Source organism: Electrona antarctica, assembly GCF_951216825.1.
Source record: "Electrona antarctica genome assembly, chromosome: 18".
Taxonomy (NCBI): Eukaryota; Metazoa; Chordata; class Actinopteri; order Myctophiformes; family Myctophidae; genus Electrona; species Electrona antarctica.
The window spans coordinates 39,184,789-39,204,788 of record NC_136799.1 but is presented as its reverse complement, the minus strand read 5'-3'; the positions used below and the strand labels follow the sequence as shown (position 1 = coordinate 39,204,788).

At 45.4% G+C, this 20,000-nt stretch overlaps 1 protein-coding gene across 6 annotated transcripts in view; it reads left to right on the top strand.

Annotated features, from left to right (window-relative positions):
- The window catches only part of LOC306942305 (palmitoyltransferase ZDHHC14-like), an 86,328-nt gene that overhangs the window by 52,190 nt on the left and 14,138 nt on the right, over positions 1-20,000 (top strand). For all 6 annotated transcript variants that reach the window (XM_079528130.1, XM_079528126.1, XM_079528125.1 and 3 more), the window contains exons 4-6: positions 11,067-11,222; positions 14,842-14,979; positions 16,429-16,477. In XM_079528130.1, the coding sequence (XP_079384256.1) occupies positions 11,067-11,222; positions 14,842-14,979; positions 16,429-16,477 (343 nt within the window). The remainder of the gene's footprint in view (positions 1-11,066; positions 11,223-14,841; positions 14,980-16,428; positions 16,478-20,000) is intronic.

The following is a 20,000-nucleotide window of genomic DNA, read 5'->3' as shown; positions in this document are numbered from 1 at the left end:
CCCACCCACCCACCCACCCATCCATCCGCCCGTCCGTCCGTCCGTCCGTCCGTCCGTCCGTCCATCCATCCATCCGTCCGTCCATCATGCCACAAACCAGAAGACTCGCTGGAGCGTTAAACCCACTGGGGATTGTTGCCGCCCGGCTGGCTGAATGTCAGGGCAGACAAGGCAGGCCGCTTTGCTTCCTCCACCAGAAGCTGGCAGCCGGACCCCCGGGGAGGGGGGGGAGGGGGGGGGGGGGCACATGGATAGAGAGAGAGGACGCGGTGACATTTAAGGTTTATACGCCATGGGCTTTATATCTCCAAATATATATAACTTTAGTCCATAGGTGCACTGGCGCAGTAGTCTGTGAGGTTGGTTTCTGAGGCCATTTTTCTCTATGGCAGTAAAGCATGAGTTGATTATTGGAGCGTTTAGGGCATACCTGGGCTAAGGCGTGTGTGTGTGTGTGTGTGTGTGGTGTGTGTGGTGTGTGTGTTGTGTGTGTGTGTGTGGTGTGGTGTGGTGTGGTGTGGTGTGGACCCAGAGGTCCTTGAGGGGGTTTCGGGGGATCTCCAGAAAAAGAAGCCGTTTAAACACTTAATCCATATATATATTTATTTTGTCTCTTCGAAGATTAGCCGATCTGAGCTTGCATTTTCGAAAGATGTTTATACATTTTGACAACATTTTACAAAAAAATTCACAGACCCACCTATGAGAAGATTGAATTTTCTCATATAGGGGTCTGCATGTGTCATAAAATATTTTCAAATGTGGTGTCCACGGACAACATTTAAATGCATATCAATTTGATGATCATTCAATTGACATGAAAATGTTTCGAGAACCACTATAGTGTTTCTTCAATGCCTGTGTCTGTCTGAACGTTCTTCAGATAGTCTCGGGAGTACAAGAGTGTCTGAAGAAGGTTCTGAGAGACCCACCCAAAGTTCTGCATGAAGTATACGTAGCCTGCGAGATTAGTTCAGGCAGAATACACTCGAGAGTTTACACACACACATGCACTTTACCGCATATACAGTGTTAATGATGGTTGTCTAATTGTGCCGAGCAGGGAGAAAAAATTTAGCAGAGCCTGAACTTCAATCTATTTGTGAGTTATCTGACCGAACCAGTTAGTGCCCATGCCTACCCTGCCCGAACTTAGTTCAGACGTTGGACGGAGTATATACCAGGCTCAACAGTAATGTCTGTGTGTCCAGGCACAGTGCCAGTCATGGACAGTGGACAGACACGGGCACTATAGACAGGCAAACAGGAAAACCAGAAGGATGTGGTTTGCTTTGATTGATTAAAAAGAGGACTAGCAGCAGCCTCTTGAATTATGCCACTGTCAAATCAAATCAAGCTTTATTTATAGACCACATTTAAACCAATCGAGATTGACCAAAGTGCTGTACACAGTCAAATCAAGGCATCAACAAAACATTATGCATGTGTGCACCCAACTTACAGTAGCATCAAAAACACAATTGTTATTGTTATGTCTAAAATGTGTGACCTTGCCTCCAGAGTCTGTGTGACTTTGAAAGCCAGCAACATTTGAAATGGCTCACTCAAGTTCTCAGTAGATACTGCCGTTAATGTCCCCACTTTCTGTTGTTTACTTTAAATAATTAGTTAAAGCCTAGCAATAGCTAGCCGCTGAAAGGATATTTAGAAAATAACGTTTTTTTTATCGGGCTGAATTTGTGGAAGAGATAGGTTGGCCTGAGAGAGTCTGTGTAGACGGCGACGCTGTGTTTCCCAAACTTTTTAGCTCGAGACCAAAAAGAGAAATTAGACGTTTTCCTGGCACCCAAACTAGTGAACGTGTCGCGGCTATTTTCACTACTACTTAAACATTTGCTTTCTAGTCCTTTCTAGTCATTTTTTACATTTTTATTTTATTTCTTCATGACATTACTGAAATAAATGAGTCAATTTGTTTTTAATTCAGGAAACAAAACAAATAAAGGGACCCATAAAAATCTGTTCCCCAGTGTTTGGGAAGCAGTGGTCTAGACTAGAGCACTGCATTCTGTCTGCAGACATGCAGCTCAGCACGTCTCCTTCGTGTTGTTATGCATTTGTCAAAAGTGTGTCAGTGGCGGAGAACGAGAGATATTGTTGGGGAAGTGCTGACAAAAGGGGGGAGAATGTGAGCTGCGAGACGAAGATGGATGGATAGACACGCTCACTGACAGGGGGCAGTTCTCTCCTGTAGTCACACCTACTGTACCACTTGGGCATGACCTAATAGGCGAATGTAAGCTGATATTTTACATAACGGGATTTTTGTGTTGAGGGACATGCATGATCTTACACTTCAGCCCCCAAAGAAAATCACACCCGTGTGAACCGAGTGGCAAATCCCCCCCCCCCCCCTCTGTCTCTCTCTCTCTCTCTCTCTCTCTCTCTCTCTCTCTCTCATTAGCAGGCAACATGCAGCACTATCTCTCTCTCTCCGTTTCTGGCACAACAGCGCCACTTTTGGTACTCATTGGTACTGGTCACATAGTCACACACAAACACGGACATTGCTGTTCGTTGGAGTGGTTGCACCACTCAAAAACAAACACACGCATAATAAATGACGGTACAAATACGATGTGAAACTGTTTTGAAGACCTTTGGGGAGGGATTTTGCCAGCCTACTTATGTCGGATGTTAACATTCTGGTATGAAATTGGGTGGGCAGCCCACTTAAGACCCCCACCAAAAACCTGTGCTTCACCCTCGTTTGCAGTGCAAAGGGTGAGCGCCAGTGTCTTCCAGCTTGCAGATCTGCTGTTTTTGTAATGTGTCAGCAGTGAGCAGCACTGCCCTGAACATGTGGTGTTGTTGTTAGTAGGGTTAGGGTTTCTACACAAAAGCTGGTTCCCAGATTGCTGTTTTTGTGACAGTGCACAACAAAGTATAACTCGGGGGTAATCTAGTGGTGTGCACTATAAACGAGCACAAAGCGCATGCGGGGGGTTGTTAAGGGACATCTACAAACTCCTCGCCATCAGCCAGTGTATATTTGATTAATTGGCGCCCTGCTGCTCAATTAAGGAGAGCATATGGTTGTGGTATAATCATGGGAAGGGAAAGCCTGCTGGGCTTTTATTCTGACACGCTGTGGCCCTCAGTCTGATGCAGGGTTTACCCATTAACCCATTCTGCCATTCTGGGCGGGAACCCCTTTTGGTGTTAGCATTATGTTATGCTTTAGCTATTGAAAAATAGCAGATCTACAAGCTCATAGCGCGCCACCGAGTGGCGCGCTACGAGCTTGTAGGCCTGCTATTTTTGAAAAATCGAAGAACGACTGACACAGAAACATAGCTTTTTCAGAAAACTGTCAGGATTTAGAAGACATTTTTAGAATCTGATCTCAGGTCAAAATGGGTTAAGACCTGACTGAGGCCGATTCCACAAATGCCTTCTAAATAGGGATGCAAGATTAATCTGTAGCATAATCGGAATTGGCCATATCGGCCATGACAATGCCATATCGGTATCGGAATGGTCTCAAAATGGGTACAGTTTTCAACAGCAAAAAAATAAATAAAATGTAAAATAAATCTACATTTTATTTGTGTACTCATTTGTGTCATTCAGTTGTGAAAACAGACACTTGGAAAAGTATTATGCTATTTATTGATTGATTAAATACTTTATTAACAGGCTTTGGGCCTAGTCTTGTTTCCATTGTGGTCCTCTGTATAATATCGGAATCGGTCAGAATCGGTATCGTCAAATATGACCCTGCAAATAATGGGAGATCGGATAACGGTCATAATTTCATAATCGTGCACCCCTACTTCTAAATCCAGTTTTCTATGTTTTCTATGTAGCGGTGGTTCTCAAACTTTTTCATGTCAATGTATTTGGCCCCCAGCGACCCCCTAAGCAAAGATTTGAGTAAAAAAAAAAAGAGTTGCTTGTCTCTCATATTGGTTGTCTGTCCTTTGTGCACTGAAGAAAAACAAAAAAATCCCTTTGTCTTTTTTGGGGGCACAAATGTTTTATCCCTTCATTTAGCTTTTAATTATACATATATAAAATGTGGGCAAATTAATGTGCATTGGACCAATATTAATTTGGAAAGGAAATTCTCTCATAAAGTGAGAGAGAGATCTCTGAGTTGTACATTATTTATTATTTTCGCTTTGAACTCAGGTGTGTCTTTGAGATTTGTACTTGCCCAGAAATCAAGTAATAATAAACACAGCAGCAAAGATGATGGCACTCTAGCAGTAGTTGTCAGTGTTACAGAGAGTGATATAGATCTGAATATTAGAATGGTAATATAGTTGTCAGTGTTATAGATCTGAATATTAGAATGGTAATATAGTTGTCAGTGTTATAGATCTGAATATTAGAATGGTAATATAGTTGTCAGTGTTACACAGTGATGTAGTTCTGGATGTTATTTTATCCCACGATTTTTGCAACCCATATTTTCACCCAGTGTCAATTATCTAATGTAATCCTGGGCGCTACACTTCCTCTGCCAACCTGGGGACTGACCTCATGCTTCCTTCTATGCATGAGGAGTCCAAGCTTCTTCTTTTCACCTGAAGTTTCCCCGGCTGGACGTAGCGCGTAGAAGGAACACGTTATTCCATTTCCGACCAGTTCCTTTCCCCTCCATCAGGCGCCCCAGCTGGCCAGGGGAAGGTAGTTTAGAGACCAGGATTACTGGATGTTTTTTGTGAGGGTACCTTCCCTAGGGGGGTAGATGTTAGACAGTAATATAGTAATATAGTTGTCAGTGTTATACAGTAATAGAGTTGTCAGTGTTACAGAGAGGGGAGTTGACTAAAAAGCAGAAGAGACCAGGAAAACCACCAGTTGCTGAGTAATGACTTTCAGTGGCCTGGATTGACACCAAACTGACAGCATGTATACGCGATCATGCACCGTCTTGTCGTACACATACATCTAACTCATATTTTCAGTTTTACCTAGTCTCTCTCTCTCTCTCTCTCTCTCTCTCTCTCTCTCTCTCTCTCTCTCTCTCTCTCCCTCCCCCCTCTCTCTCAATTAAATTCAATTCAAAGGAGCTTTTTTGGCATGAGAAAACTCTCTCTCTCTCCCCCCCCCCCTGTCTCTCTCTCTCTCTGTCTTCTGCTTCTTCACCCAATAAATCTGTCCTCACCTGCTTCCTTCACCCTGTTCCAACAACACCTGATCATCACACTGTCCTCACCCTGGCCCTGTTCCAACACATGATCATCACACTGTCCTCACCCTGGCCCTGTTCCAACACCTGATCATCACACTGTCCTCACCCTGGCCCTGTTCCATCACCTGATCATCACACTGTCCTCACCCTGGCCCTGTTCCAACACCTGATCATCACACTGTCCTCACCCTGGCCCTGTTCCAACACCTGATCATCACACTGTCCTCACCCTGGCCCTGTTCCATCACCTGATCATCACACTGTCCTCACCCTGGCCCTGTTCCAACACCTGATCATCACACTGTCCTCACCCTGGCCCTGTTCCATCACCTGATCATCACACTGTCCTCACCCTGGCCCTGTTCCATCACCTGATCATCACACTGTCCTCACCCTGGCCCTGTTCCATCACCTGATCATCACACTGTCCTCACCCTGGCCCTGTTCCATCACCTGATCATCACACTGTCCTCACCCTGGCCCTGTTCCATCACCTGATCATCACACTGTCCTCACCCTGGCCCTGTTCCAACACCCGATGACATAGTTTTCGTCTGTTAGCTTCAGACAGGAGACCTGAGCCTAGCAACACTTGTTTCCGGTTGTGCCAGTCAGCCATTCTGACCATTGATATCTCAATGGTTCTCAAACCTTTTCATCCCAAGGAAGGACACCCCAAATGAGGATGCTGGGGTTTAAGTGGTACATTATTTTGTTCCATTTGAGTGCTGTATGCACTCGAGGTGTACAGCAAGGCATCTCGAGTGAGGTGTGCTGCCAATGCCATGGAAGAAAACCTTGTTAACTTTTAATCAGCTAGTTGTGAGATCTCTTCATTATATTTGCCCCCTGACAATGAATGATTAGTTGTATTGTAATGTAAGTATTCTCTTGCGTCATCTCATGCACTCTGATTGTCTTGTCGTTTCGCTTCCTCTGTCTCTCTCTCGCATATGCGCGCGTGCATGCACACACACACACACACACGCGCGCGCGTAACGTTGCATCAGCTGATAGCCTTCACTAACCCTCGCTGCTAATGTATGCTAAATTTAAGAATATGTTTTTGATATTCTACTTCCCCTGCGGTGTCGGGGGGGTACTCAGCAGGATGTAGAGCTGTTAAAAGTGTGAGCCACTGTGTTAAAGCGTTGAGTAAAAGTTAGCGAATGCAGAGTTGATGCCCTTATATTTCTAGACGTGTGGAGATAATACAAGTAGGGAGTGGAGTGAGATATAGCAGCCTGTCAGCGGATGTAATGGTTTGTTTTTGTCTGAGTCTCTTATTCGCAGAGCGTTTTCAGTGGGAATGAAGTGTACGTTTATCACTGCTGTCAGTGGAATCTTCCAGCTGTACGTCTTCATCATTTCCATGTATCTTCACATTGGGTTATCGTCCGTCAAGGGTGTTGTTCAGACGATGACATCGTGATGTGGTAGCACGCTACGGATGTAGCGATGCTCGGATGATTCTGGTCCTGTATTGCAGTGGTTCCCAAACGTTTTCATGTCAAGGACCCCCAAAATCATACTCATTAGCCTGCTGACCCCCCATTTGAAAATATATGTGAAGGACCCCCATAAGAGAAGTTTGCGGTTCTAGCAGTGATTCTCAACCATTTTCATTTCAAGGACCCACGGTTTGACTTGAATTAGACTACGGTCCTCTATTTAATTGCATTTCTATCTCTGGGATTTATATTGTAAAATCAAAGTTAGTCCATTTGGTTCCATTTGTACACTCTCTGAGTTACAGACCCATAAGGGTCCATTTGGTTCCTAACTATCATTTAGCTGGGGACCCCCTGGAACTCCCTCAAGGACCCCTGCCGGTCCCCGGACCCCACTTTAGGAACCCATGGTGTATTGTGGATGTTGTGCCTTCTGTAATAGATGTCATGTTTCAAAGAGGACTTCTTTTGAGTGGGGTTACAGACAGTTATGTGTGGCTGTGGCTATTCTGAGAATTTCCTGGAACTTGGCCGAAGCAAAAACTGCCACAGACTCTCTGAACCGTAGATTGTGAAAATGTCCTAATCATACTGTACCCGGACTGTCCATGACCAAAACCTTTGCGCCATTAGTCACTTTTAATAATGAATCATATTTTTAATGAATTGCATTTTTCATAGTTCTTTTCCAAGTGCTCAAACGCTTTACAATGGTTCATTCATTCATACATTGGGAGGTGAAGCGGCGAACAGTCGACGCCAGCGTCCTCACTTCCCACATTTACATACCAATGGTGGCGAGCTCACACCGACCGACTCATTGGAGGCAATGTGCCATTCAGTGTCTTGCCCGAGGACCCTTTGACATGTAGTTGGAGCTGGGATTTGAACCGGCGACCCAGGGTTCTATACTTGGTCCTTTGCGCCTTTTTTTCCTCTAGTGACCATTTTGGGCGGGAACCCCTTTTGGTGTTTTAAGCATTGTTATAATTTAGCTATTGAAAAATAGCAGATCTACAAGCTCATAGCGCGCCACCGAGTGGCGCGCTACGAGCTTGTAGGTCTGCTATTTTTGAAAAATCGTGAAAATAAAATTTAAAAAAAACTTTTTCTTTTTTTTTTTAATAATTTGGGGACCCCCTAAAATAATTTGGCGACCCCCCAAGGGGTCGCGACCCACGGGTTGAGAACCCCTGGTCTACACGGTAGGTTTCTTAGCCCTGTGCTGCCTATCACTGCTCCGGTCGTAAAAGAAAGAAAGTAAGAACGGTGCAGAATAGACTGCTCAACAACACCGCTGGCTGGCTGCAGTTATAGTTATAGTGCCCAGTGTGAATGGCCATTTTAGGCTGCTCAACAGTGCCACTTTAGGTCACCCAGCGGTATTGCAGCCGTTCGTACTCCAAATAGACAGACAGACATACACACGCGGCCAGCGGTTAGGCACCGCTCAATTCGGTACAACACAACTCACGCGGGGCACCAATTTCTTTAGTCTCTTTTACAGTAGAAATGTCAACCACCCACATCATGGGTCTCTCTCTATTTCTCTCTCTGACTCTCTCAGACACACAATGTGAGGGAAAAAACAGACTTACAGTATAAAGTATACAGTATACATTTTGAGGTATTCTACTATTCTTTATTTACTGGAGTGTTCCAAATTTTCAATACTTTAACTTCTACTCCACTACATCTCACCCTATAGGCAAATATACTTAAAATACTCGACACAAGAAGCGAAACGCTTCTGCCGTCATAAGTCTGCTGCCATTGGTTTAATATGGCAGACTGCTGGGCTGGCGCTTTGTCATGGGAGGGTCATATCAGGGTTTGAGGTCAGATGTACGTAGAGTTGCTGGCCGGCTCCTTCTTCCGGAAGTGCATTGTCTATGGGAACCGGCAACTAATAGCAGGTGAACGGCCGATAGTCGAAATGTGGGTGGGGGAACGTCCCCCGAAAAGATAAAAATAATTCATCTTTTCGCCCGATAGCGGGCGATTAGGCGATGTGTCGCCCGATGCTCGCTCGCTGTTAAAACGCACTGTGACAGTCAGACAGGTTTTCATAGTAATTTGCGACCTGCTGTCGCAACAAAACGTACATTAATCACTTTAAAATAGCCAACATATAAAATAGCCATAGTATACTATACGTGACATAGTGCTTATATAAACATATTGAGCTTGTAGATCGACTATTTTATGAAATGGGACATTTCTGCATAATGAGCACTTTCACTTTTGGTACTTTAAGCCAATACTTTTGTCCTTTTAGTCAAACAGATTCAGAATACTGAACATTGACTTGTAACAGAGTGTTTTTACATTGTGGTGTTGCTGAGTACTTCTTCCATCACTGAAAGAAACACGTGTGCGCACTCTCGCCCAACACCCACAGGTGCGCTGAGAGCACTCGAAGCGAGAGCGCTGCTATAATAGGAGACAGGTTGTTATACCTTTTCATGGTGGTGAAAATCACTATCATTCCTCCCGCCTCTCCCGCTGTTTAACCTATTCTGGGCGGGAACCCCTGTTGGTGTTTCAAGCATTATGTTATACTTTAGCTATTGAAAAATAGCAGATCTACAAGCTCGTAGCGCGCCACCGAGTGGCGCGCTACGAGCTTGGAGGTCTGCTATTTTTGAAAAATCGTGAAAATGTGGTGCAAATCCTGACAGAAAAGACATTTTTATAAATGTCGACGTCAGGCCTAAATGGGTTAAGAGCCTGTCATCACCGCCGCCGCCTCTCCGCTATAGAAGCCACCGCATACAGTAACTACCATTTTGTTCTTTTGATAGTTACAAGAGCTTTTGTGTTAGCGTTTGAAATAGAAATTCATGATGTTCTTTCTTTTTTTTCTATCCCCCGTGACAAAAAAAGAAAGAACATCACAAGGTTTCTCCCCGACAGCAACAATAACCCGTCCCGGATAGGTTATTGTTGCTGTCGGACAGAAACCTCTTATCTACATATTCTAAAGGAACATTCAGTGATTTGGAAACCCCCCCGGTCTGCCCCGGTAACAAGATGTGCACATGCACGCACTATAGTGGGAGGACACGCAACAGGCCAACAGCACGCAGACCAAGGCCCGCCCCCGCTCGATCATGACTGGCGGAAGGCCCCCCCCTCTCTATCCTGATTGGATGAAGGCTGGGCCACCTAGCCAAAAACGAAACCTAAGGTTTATTGACCCCAGGGGTTAACTGCGGACAGGGAGGAACTCCTTATAATGGTCAGCACACTCTATAGTAGGGAGGTTTATCACAACAAAACAAAAGTGGTTTTTGAATTACAAGTGAAATCACTGAATATACCTTTAACTTTGTGTTTTTTCGTAAATTGACGCCCACAAGCTCGAAACACGGTGCGACACGACACTACTTTCGATGCTTTTTAATTGGAATCCTGAAAAATGACAGTTTTGGACATACTGTATGAGCTTTCCACCCGACAGACGGTTATGATCTTTTCGAGGATGCACTCTGTTCAGAAATGGTCACGTGTTTAAAACAGGCATGCTTGTGACCCTGCGTGCGTTCAATCTGAATGTAGGGTTGTTGACTCGAGTCGTGCTGCTGGACAAAAGTAGCACGTTCTCGTCACTGCCACACACATCCAGTGCCTCCTTTATTACTTATGTAACAAAGTGAAGTAGACTCGTTCAGTCTGCCCATGCTGCTGCTCCTCTGCTCACATTGCAAACATCCCAGCAATTGTTGATACTGTTTACAATCAGTTCACCAGTATCCATAATTCCTCTATTGCATCACCCCCACCTCCACCCCAGCATCCACCTGTAGGCTTGTCATCCCCCGCATCCGTGTGTGTGTGTAGCAAAGCTACTATATTTACCCAGGGTAACTGGACTAAGCATCAGATACTTGTTTACAGCCAGGCCCTGCTCATAGAACATTTCATGGTAGTGGTTCAATGCCTTGCTCAAGGGCACTTAAGCGGTGGTAATTTTAACGTGCCGGTCCGGGGATACGAACTGGCGACCTTCCGGTATCAAGACCGCTCCGCAAACCGTTCGGCCACCGCTGCCACACACCGCTGTGGGGAGTTGTGTGAGTGTGTGCACAGATGTAATTATTTTGTGAGTACGTACTCACTTCTGGGCAAAAATAATGTCACAATTGATCAGATCATAACAGACATATAGTGAATTAGTGATTCATTCATGCATGTATTTGCCCAGTATGGTAGATTGATCTGTTGTATAATTTATATGGAAGCAGCCATTCCTTCTCTACAAATGTGACTGTTCCATGTGGTTTTGTTTTAACTGTTCTCTCTCTTTCTCTCTCTCTCTCTCAGATCTGTTGTGTGACTGAACTGGTTTGGTTTTAACTGTCTTCTCTCCTCCCTCTCTCTTTCTAGGATGTGTTGTGTGACTGAACTGGTTTGGTTATAACTGTCTCCTCTCTCTCTCTCTCTCTCAGATGGGGCCAACGGCTCCTCTTCGGGGTACCGCCCTCCACCGAGGACGAGGGAGATCCTCATCAACGGGCAGACGATCAAGCTCAAGTACTGCTTCACCTGTAAGATCTTCAGGCCGCCGCGTGCCTCACACTGCAGCCTCTGTGACAACTGTGTGGGTGAGTGGCTCTACTTAGCGCATGGATTGAAAGTTCTCAGTCGCCACGACTGATTTCAGTCATTTGGATTCCATAGAAGTCAGCATGTCTTCTATAGACGTGTGACCTGCACCAAGAATAGGCAAATCCTAATGATCTCAGATGGTTCATAACTGCAATCGTTCACACTTCAATCTGCAATTTCTTCAACGGGTTCAATAGCTCTATGGCTACCAAAACATAATTTTACATATTGTGATAAGTGTGTATGACACACGGCGCTAGTGTGTGGTGGCTCCTTTCACGCTGTTTCACAAATTAAATATTAGGACCTAGCAACATTTTTCAGTCGTGAGATTTTATTTAGCTTTAATCCATGTTAGTGAATGTCTGGATGTGTATGCAGGCACTTGACAGCAGTGGTTCTCAAACGTCTTCATGTCAAGGACCCGAACCCCCATTTGAAAAGATATGCCCCCATAGAGACGATCAGACCCTTTTTTCCCCCCTGTTGCAAAGCAAAGCAAAGTTCTTTGTTTACCCAGGGTAAGTGGACTAAGCTCGAGATGCTTGTTTACAGCCACGCCCTGCTCATAGAACATTTCATGTTTTGGGGTTCAATGCCTTGCTCAAGGGCACTTCAGCGGTGGTAATTTTAACGTGCCGGTCCGGGGATTCGAACTGGCGACCTTCCGGTATCAAGACCGCTCCGCAAACCGTTCGGCCACCGCTGCCGAACGGTTGAACGCTCTATAAGTTGACATGTTCCAGAACCAAAGATTTGAGTTAAAATCGTTCGCTCTGATAGAATATATATATTCAAATATTTTCACCACAGACCTAGATCTTGTAGATCTGCTATTTTTCAATAGCCAAAGTATAACATAATGCTTAAAACACCAAAAGGGGTTCCCGTACTGAAGGGGTTTTAACCGAGGAGCAGCGGGGTCGTCCTGGAGTTGCTCTGCCTCCTGCAGGCTAACGAGCGCCTCTGTGATTCACAGTCAGGCCTGCACTACGTACAGTAGAGTACAGTCACTACAGTCAGGCCTGCACTACGTTACGTACAGTACAGTACAGTACAGTACAGTACAGTACAGTACAGTACAGTACAGTACAGTACAGTACAGTACAGTACAGTACAGTACAGTACAGTACAGTACAGTCAGGCCTGCACTACGTTACATACAATACAGTACACAGTCAGGCCTGATGGTGATGCACTGTGTACAATTATTAGTACAGTACAATCACTGTGTTTGTGTCTGGGAGAGAGAGGGCTAGACTGGTGGCGTCAGAAAGGAACACGCGCGCACACACACACACACACACACACACACACACACACACACACACACACACACAAACGTCACACGTCACACGTGCAATCGATTCGTGTCTCTCGCTCATTGTGTCTCGTAGTTTCATCCTTGTTGCGGCCCATGAGGCCTCATCACCACATTGCTGAATTTGTCTAGTTTTGTATTAAAGCTACTGTGCACGCACGCACGAACGCACGCACGAACGCACGCACGCACTCACGCAGGCAGCTTGAGTCCATACATGCTGACGCTGAATAACTGTAGACTTATTATATATCATAGTCACGTATATAGTACACATTTAATAAGCATTTCCAGGAGACATCGTTCAAGTGGCTGAGGAGTGTTTTACATCTACAGTACAACTCAAGATGTTTCCTCTCACAGAAAGACTTGTCGTCCCCAGGGGATGAACCTCCTCAGTACACCTCATCTTGTACCATTTTACTGTCACTCAGGCTGGCTGTGTGTGTGTGTGTGTGTGTGTGTGTGTGTGTGTGTGTGTGTGTGTGTGTGTGTGTGTGTGTGTGTGTGTGTGTGTGTGTGTGTGTGTGTGTGTGTGTGTGTGTGTGTGTGTGTGTGTGTGTGTGTGTGTGTGTGTGTGTGTGTGTGTGTGTGTGTGCGCGCGTCATTCAGTCATTCAAGCTGGCTGACAGGTGTGTGTGTGTCAGTGATTATGTAAAATCAAACTTGACAGTGAAAAGGTTGCTATTGCTTTTATTAGTATGCATGTTCAACTGTTAGGTAATGTATGATGACTGGTCAGGAGCCTGTTTCATTGACGATCGATCCCGATCACCAATTGTTTTTCTCACAATCTCCCAATACCGATCTTGTGCGTAAGGGAAGAAATTCTAATATTGTGTCAAAACTGTTCCTCGGTGTGTGGGGAGGAAGGGGAGATGTTTAGGCCTGCCACAAAGAAGCAAACAAAACAATATTATACTATATATCTGATTGCCTTTCATACCACTTAAATGGTATAAAAGATCGGTTTCTCCAGGTCGGATAAATTGCCGATCACCGATCGCGTCATTTGGAGTGAAAATCGTCCGATCACGGATCGGTGGCCGATGGATCGGAGCACCTCTAGTTCAGGGGAGTCCCCATGCAGCTAAATGGGTTCATTAATATAGCATCACAATCATTTAACATACATCTACTCTTCTGGGGGTCCCTCGCACAAAACGATTTCAGATGGGGGCCTGTGGGCCAACTTAGATGTCTTGAACAGTGTGAGACCATACAGCGACCAGGCCAGCAGTGCTCCGTCCAGTGAGCACTTTAGTGGGCGGCTTGCAGTCGGCGAGGAAGACGGACGGCCACCATAGATCACATTAGAACCCACAGGGACATGTTTCTCCCAGTAATACAGTCATTTCACATCCAAAGTGGGCTGATAATGGATTCTATTGTAATCACAGCTCACTCTTCTTCAGTGCGAGTGTGAGGCCGAACCAGCCGTGTGTGTGTGTGTGTGTGTGTTGGGGAAATTAGCAGATGTCGACATCTGCCATTTTCTACAAAAGCTTTCCCCACAATAAACAGAAAATACACTAGTACACTGGAATCCTTTAGGATCTTATAAGGATTCTGGCTCCTGGATTCTCCTGGATTCTGGCTCGATTACAGTCCAATTATACAAAGGTTCTCTTTAACTGTGTGTGTCTGTCCACAGAGAGGTTCGGCCACCACTGTCCATGGGTCGGTAACTGGTCTTAACTGTGTGTGTCTGTCCACAGAGAGGTTCGACCACCACTGTCCATGGGTCGGTAACTGGTCTTAACTGTGTGTGTCTGTCCACAGAGAGGTTCGACCACCACTGTCCATGGGTCGGTAACTGGTCTTAACTGTGTGTGTCTGTCCACAGAGAGGTTCGACCACCACTGTCCATGGGTCGGTAACTGGTCTTAACTGTGTGTGTCTGTCCACAGAGAGGTTCGACCACCACTGTCCATGGGTCGGTAACTGGTCTTAACTGTGTGTGTCTGTCCACAGAGAGGTTCGACCACCACTGTCCATGGGTCGGTAACTGGTCTTAACTGTGTGTGTCTGTCCACAGAGAGGTTCGACCACCACTGTCCATGGGTCGGTAACTGGTCTTAACTGTGTGTGTCTGTCCACAGAGAGGTTCGACCACCACTGTCCATGGGTCGGTAACTGGTCTTAACTGTGTGTGTCTGTCCACAGAGAGGTTCGACCACCACTGTCCATGGGTCGGTAACTGGTCTTAACTGTGTGTGTCTGTCCACAGAGAGGTTCGACCACCACTGTCCATGGGTCGGTAACTGGTCTTAACTGTGTGTGTCTGTCCACAGAGAGGTTCGACCACCACTGTCCATGGGTCGGTAACTGCGTGGGGAGGAGGAACTATCGTTTCTTCTACATGTTCATCCTGTCGCTCTCCTTCCTCACTATCTTCATCTTTGCCTTCGTCATCACGCACATCATTTTACGTAAGTAACACACACACACACACACACACACACACACACACACACACACACACACACACACACACACACGCGCACAGCCAGCATGCTGTAAGTGGGCATAGTTAAAAAAAAAGTGGCAGTGTTCTGGCTTGTCTTCTCCCCCGCTGGGCTCCTTGGTCCAGTGTGCGTGCGCGTGCGTGTTTGTGAGACATTTTTGTGTGTGGCAGTGGGTGGAAGAAGGTTTCACCAGCAAAGACAGATGAGCTCAGACGAGTGTGAAGAAGATTCCACCACGGTCTGATGTTCTTGTGTTTTCAGTGATTTGATGAAAGGCTGCGGTGGTGTTTTATCCACCTTTTATCTTTCCCTCCAACCAGTGTTGATTTAAAGCGCCGCCAACACATGCAAAAGTCACAGATAGACTTATTACTTTTCATAATACTGTGCAGACCTTCTATTTAGTTCAAAACAGCCGGTCAGACAATTGCAGTATGTCGTTGCCTTTGTTGATTCATTAAACGAATTGTATTTTTTAGCACAATGGACAATTAAGACCTAGCCTGTTGAGTTTCTAAAGGGAGGTACTGGAATATGGCGGAAGTACCGCTAAAGGAAATTACTTTGAGACTTTACAGAGCAGTGGTTGCATTCCTCGTGCATGAAACTCGTGTTGTGATCGGTCTAAAAAGACAGCTTCTGGGGAGAATTGGTCGGGCTTCTCTCCTCGGAGATGAGAAAAGGCTGGGAACCAGGCAAGTGTTGCAGTGGTCTGTGCATGTCGAAACTCGGAAATAAAACTGTCCCTTGAAACACGCGTCAACAGCTTTTGCCGTGTCAATGTGATGCCTCCAGTGTGGCTACAGCCTTTGTAAATAATGCTTGTGTTTGATGTTGCCTGACGCCTTCCATCTGTCAGGGCTTTAGGTCTTATTGTGGAAGTAAATATTATATAGCCCTTTATCCAAGGCGCTTGGATAAAGTCAAGTGTCGGTCAAGCACGCTCTACCTCCTGAGCCGCAGATCTGCGTCAACGGCGGAGAATGTGTTAATACTGCAGAGTCCGATGGTCGGAGTCTTTCAAAATGTTCAAACCATTCGGATGGATTCAATATAACAGTACACAGTCCAATTATTTTTGAAGCTCTGCACAGTCTGCACACAACACCGTACTGCATTTTTTTTTTAAAGATGAAAACTGGAATGGCAATTAAATTGAGTCCACTTCACCCAACTCGGCTCAGCTTTCTGACAGAGGCCATTGAGACATGTGACATGAAACAGCGTCCTCAGTCAGAAAGTGATACAGTACATAAAACTGGTGTGCGTGCATGCATGTCTGTTGGCGTGTATGTAGTATGGGTACAGGTTTTGACAGGCACTGTTTAATAATGATGTGACACTGTGTGTGCGTGCGTGCGTGCGTGCGTGCCACACACTGATCTAATATAACTTCTCCCTGTGTGTCCACAGGGTCTCATGAAAACGGGTTCCTCAGCGCACTCAAAGATAGTCCTGCCAGATATCCTTTCATCTGTATATATGTGTGCTTTTGTATACACTATCCAATGGGGGATCAAAAACCCCACAATGATAGTAAGACCAGAAAGAAGGTGACCATATTATGGGTACATAATGAACCATTGATATACAGTTTGTATGCACAACCTTTGTTGATTTTGCGTCCAGTGAAAGACTTCCTGAGATCCTGCTTGGCTCCACAACACAGTCTGACACATTTCCACATCCACTATAACATTTAGAGCCTCGTCTTGTACATTTTGAGCTGGCATCGCAGTTTCATATTTCATTTGTGCAGCTCTCTGTCGAAAGACAGAGAAGAGTTTATTCAAGCATGACATACAGTATGAGCAGACATGTAGGCTCTGTTGAGACTGGCAGCCCAAATCAGAATTTTGGCATATCCAGAATGGAATCAGATTGGTTTGATCCAGTGGAAACTGATTTCAGAAAACAGTTTTGTATCTGTAGGTGGAGTAAAATGTGATTCAATTCTGATTTCTAAAGATGTGCCTGAAGCCTGATTTATACTTGCCTATAGGCCTATACGTAACCAATTAAAACCGGGAAAGCATCTGTGTCATTTTCGGTTTTAGCGTTGCACAAGCTTGCAGTGTGTCAGTCTGTGCTGCGCTGCAAGCTTGTACATCTGCTATTTTTCTTGAAAAGTGTGAGAACTACTGATTTAGGAGGCATTTGTCAAATCGGCCTCAGGTCCAAATGCATTAATTGACCAGAGTTCTTACGAATAGTATTCTGCCTCTTGTTCAGGTTTGATTGAATAATTGAACGCGTTATTAGTTACAAAAATGTTAACATGTTAAGACAAATTACAGTAAAGCATTTAGGCTAAAAGCATAACCCCCAAAAAGTCCTGTGGACTCATTTCCAATTCCATTGTGGTCCTACAGTATATATTCAATTCATCAACAGAGCATGGAATATTAACACGTCAACATCAACAAATACGAATAGGCTAGCTATATTTACAGGAGGAGAAAAGGGAAAACAGAAAGAGGGCGGCAGTGTATGACCCCTCATTTCATTGGGAATTCATATCCAACTCCACGTGTGGTCTCCTGATAATGTGCTTTTTTTGGTCCACTTTAGAAAGAAACCATTGATTCGCATATTAACCCATTTTGACCTGAGATCAGATTCTAAAAGGTTTTCTGAAAAAGCTATGTTTCTGTGTCAGTCGTTCTGAGATCAGATTCTACAAATGTCTCTACATCCTGACAGTTTTCTGAAAAAGCTATGTTTCTATGTCAGTCGTTCTTCGACTTTTCAAAAAATAGCAGACCTACAAGCTCGTAGCGCGCCACTCGGTGGCGCGCTATGAGCTTGTAGATTTGCTATTTTTTAATAGCTAAAGCATAACATAATGCTAACACCAAAAGGGGTTCCCGCCCAGAATGGCTTAATGGAGGATGTTGGGGCATTCCGCAACACTGGTGGTAGAATGAGAATGTTCCCATGTTTGTGCTAAATATGGGGAGTTCTTCTCTTAGAGTATTCTGCCTGTTGCTCTAGACTATCAGGCTGTTCCATCTGTAGCTCTCTTACTAGTATTCTGTCCAGCTGCTCCAACAGGCTCACGTAGCACCTTTCCTCTCCTCTCCTCTCCGTCTCACTCCCTGTCCATTGATTTCCGATCTTTATCTCTTATCTCTTCCCTCCATCAATGGTCTCTCTCTCTCTCTGTGTGTGTGTGTGTGTGTGTGTGTGTGTGTGTGTGTGTGTGTGTGTGTGTGTGTGTGTGTGTGTGTGTGTGTGTGTGTGTGTGTGTGTGTGTGTGTGTGTGTGTGTGTGTGTGTGTGTGTGTGTGTGTGTGTGTGTGTGTGTGTGTGTGTGTGTGTGTGTGTGTGCGTGCGTGCGCGCCACGCGCACGCACAATGAGGCGAACCGTAACCCAACCGAACTAGGAATCTGATAATAGCAACATCAATAGAAATAAAAGCCCCTGATAAAACGTTTGATCTTGAAAAGCCGTTTGTTTCATGTCAGTAATAATAATCAGTATAAAGACGTTTTAACCTCATGACTTTAGTGAATGAATGAATTTGGTTTGCGTCACTAATCAAGTGGAGCGCATGAGGTGGTTTCTCTTTCTTTCAGGCAGTCTCTCTCTCTCTCTCTCTCTCTCTCATCTCACTCCGTGGCAGAGTGAGATAACAGTTGGTCTGCTGGCTTGGAGCGTGCGGCGGGCCGGGCTGATAGCAGAAGGTTTGGAGCGTGCGGCGGGCCGGGCTGATAGCAGAAGGTTTGAAGCGTGCGGCGGGCCAGGCTGATAGCAGAAGCAGCTGATGTCCAATTTCGATCTCCCAACAATGTTCAGGCCATGCTTTCTTCTTTCCCCCTCGGTCTACGTATAACAGTTACTGTTGTCAAAGAGTGCAGAACTCTTAGAAAACCTTTAAATCCTCCGTTCCAAATGGCCGGAGGAAGAACAGTTCTGCAGACATCTACGGAAGTCTACGGACACCTGCCGAAAGGCTCTCTGTATGTGTAGGGCTAGGTTTCGAGATGAAAGCATCAATACTTCTCGTCCCGGTATCGAAACCGAAGGGGCATCGGAATCATTTGCAGCTGATGTTCTTTTTGTCAGGTGAAAACCTGACTAACATCTACCCATGAAATGTAGACGACAAGTTCACCACTAGTTCGCCACCTACTCGTGATTGGCTGCTTCTAGCCAATGGGACGACAAGCAACGGCAATGGTGCCTCATCTAGCCAATGGGAAGGCAAATATCCCTGGCACAGTGGCAGCAAAGCAGCCTGCAGTGCAGAGCGATGCGCATACTACAGTTATTTGACACGTTTACAATGTTCGCACATCACTCTCAGCGCAGCCAATGCAAAGCCACAACAACACACAGTCACGATTGAACCACGCACAGAACGTCGGAAACGAACGCAAGCAACGACCGCGATGCACAAGGTCGTGACACTGACACACAAACATACAGGTTACTAAAATACTCACATTAATATGAACAGTGCACGTGCGTGCACGCTAGAACGCGTCCCCCTAGATTCAAGAGAAGACGCACCTAACCTCGCATCAGACTTTCCAAGACGCACCAAGTACCCCCCTACCTATGTTCACACCGTGTCAAGTACCGCGGCGAATTCAAATGGCTACTACTTTGCATAACCTGAGCGCACGTTCTCACATACACGGTAAGCAACACTGCACAGCAGTATATCTCCACTAGGCTACTGCCTGCTGTGGTGTTCCGCACGCAACAAGATATGCCTCGAGTCCTCCACCATCAAAGAACAGATTCATTCGCCCAAAGTAAAACGTTTTAGTTTCGCTACTGTGCAGTATTTTAGTTTGTCTGATTATTTAAAGTCTACTTTTCTGTTGGGTTTCTGTGTGTCTAAAACTCTCTATAGGCTTAGGCTATATCAGCTGTTCTGTGCGCATGCCGCGATGCGCACATGTAGGCACGTGCGTGCGCGTGACGCACCACTGCTAAAACAATCATACTAATATTGGGGGGGGGATGGGGGGGG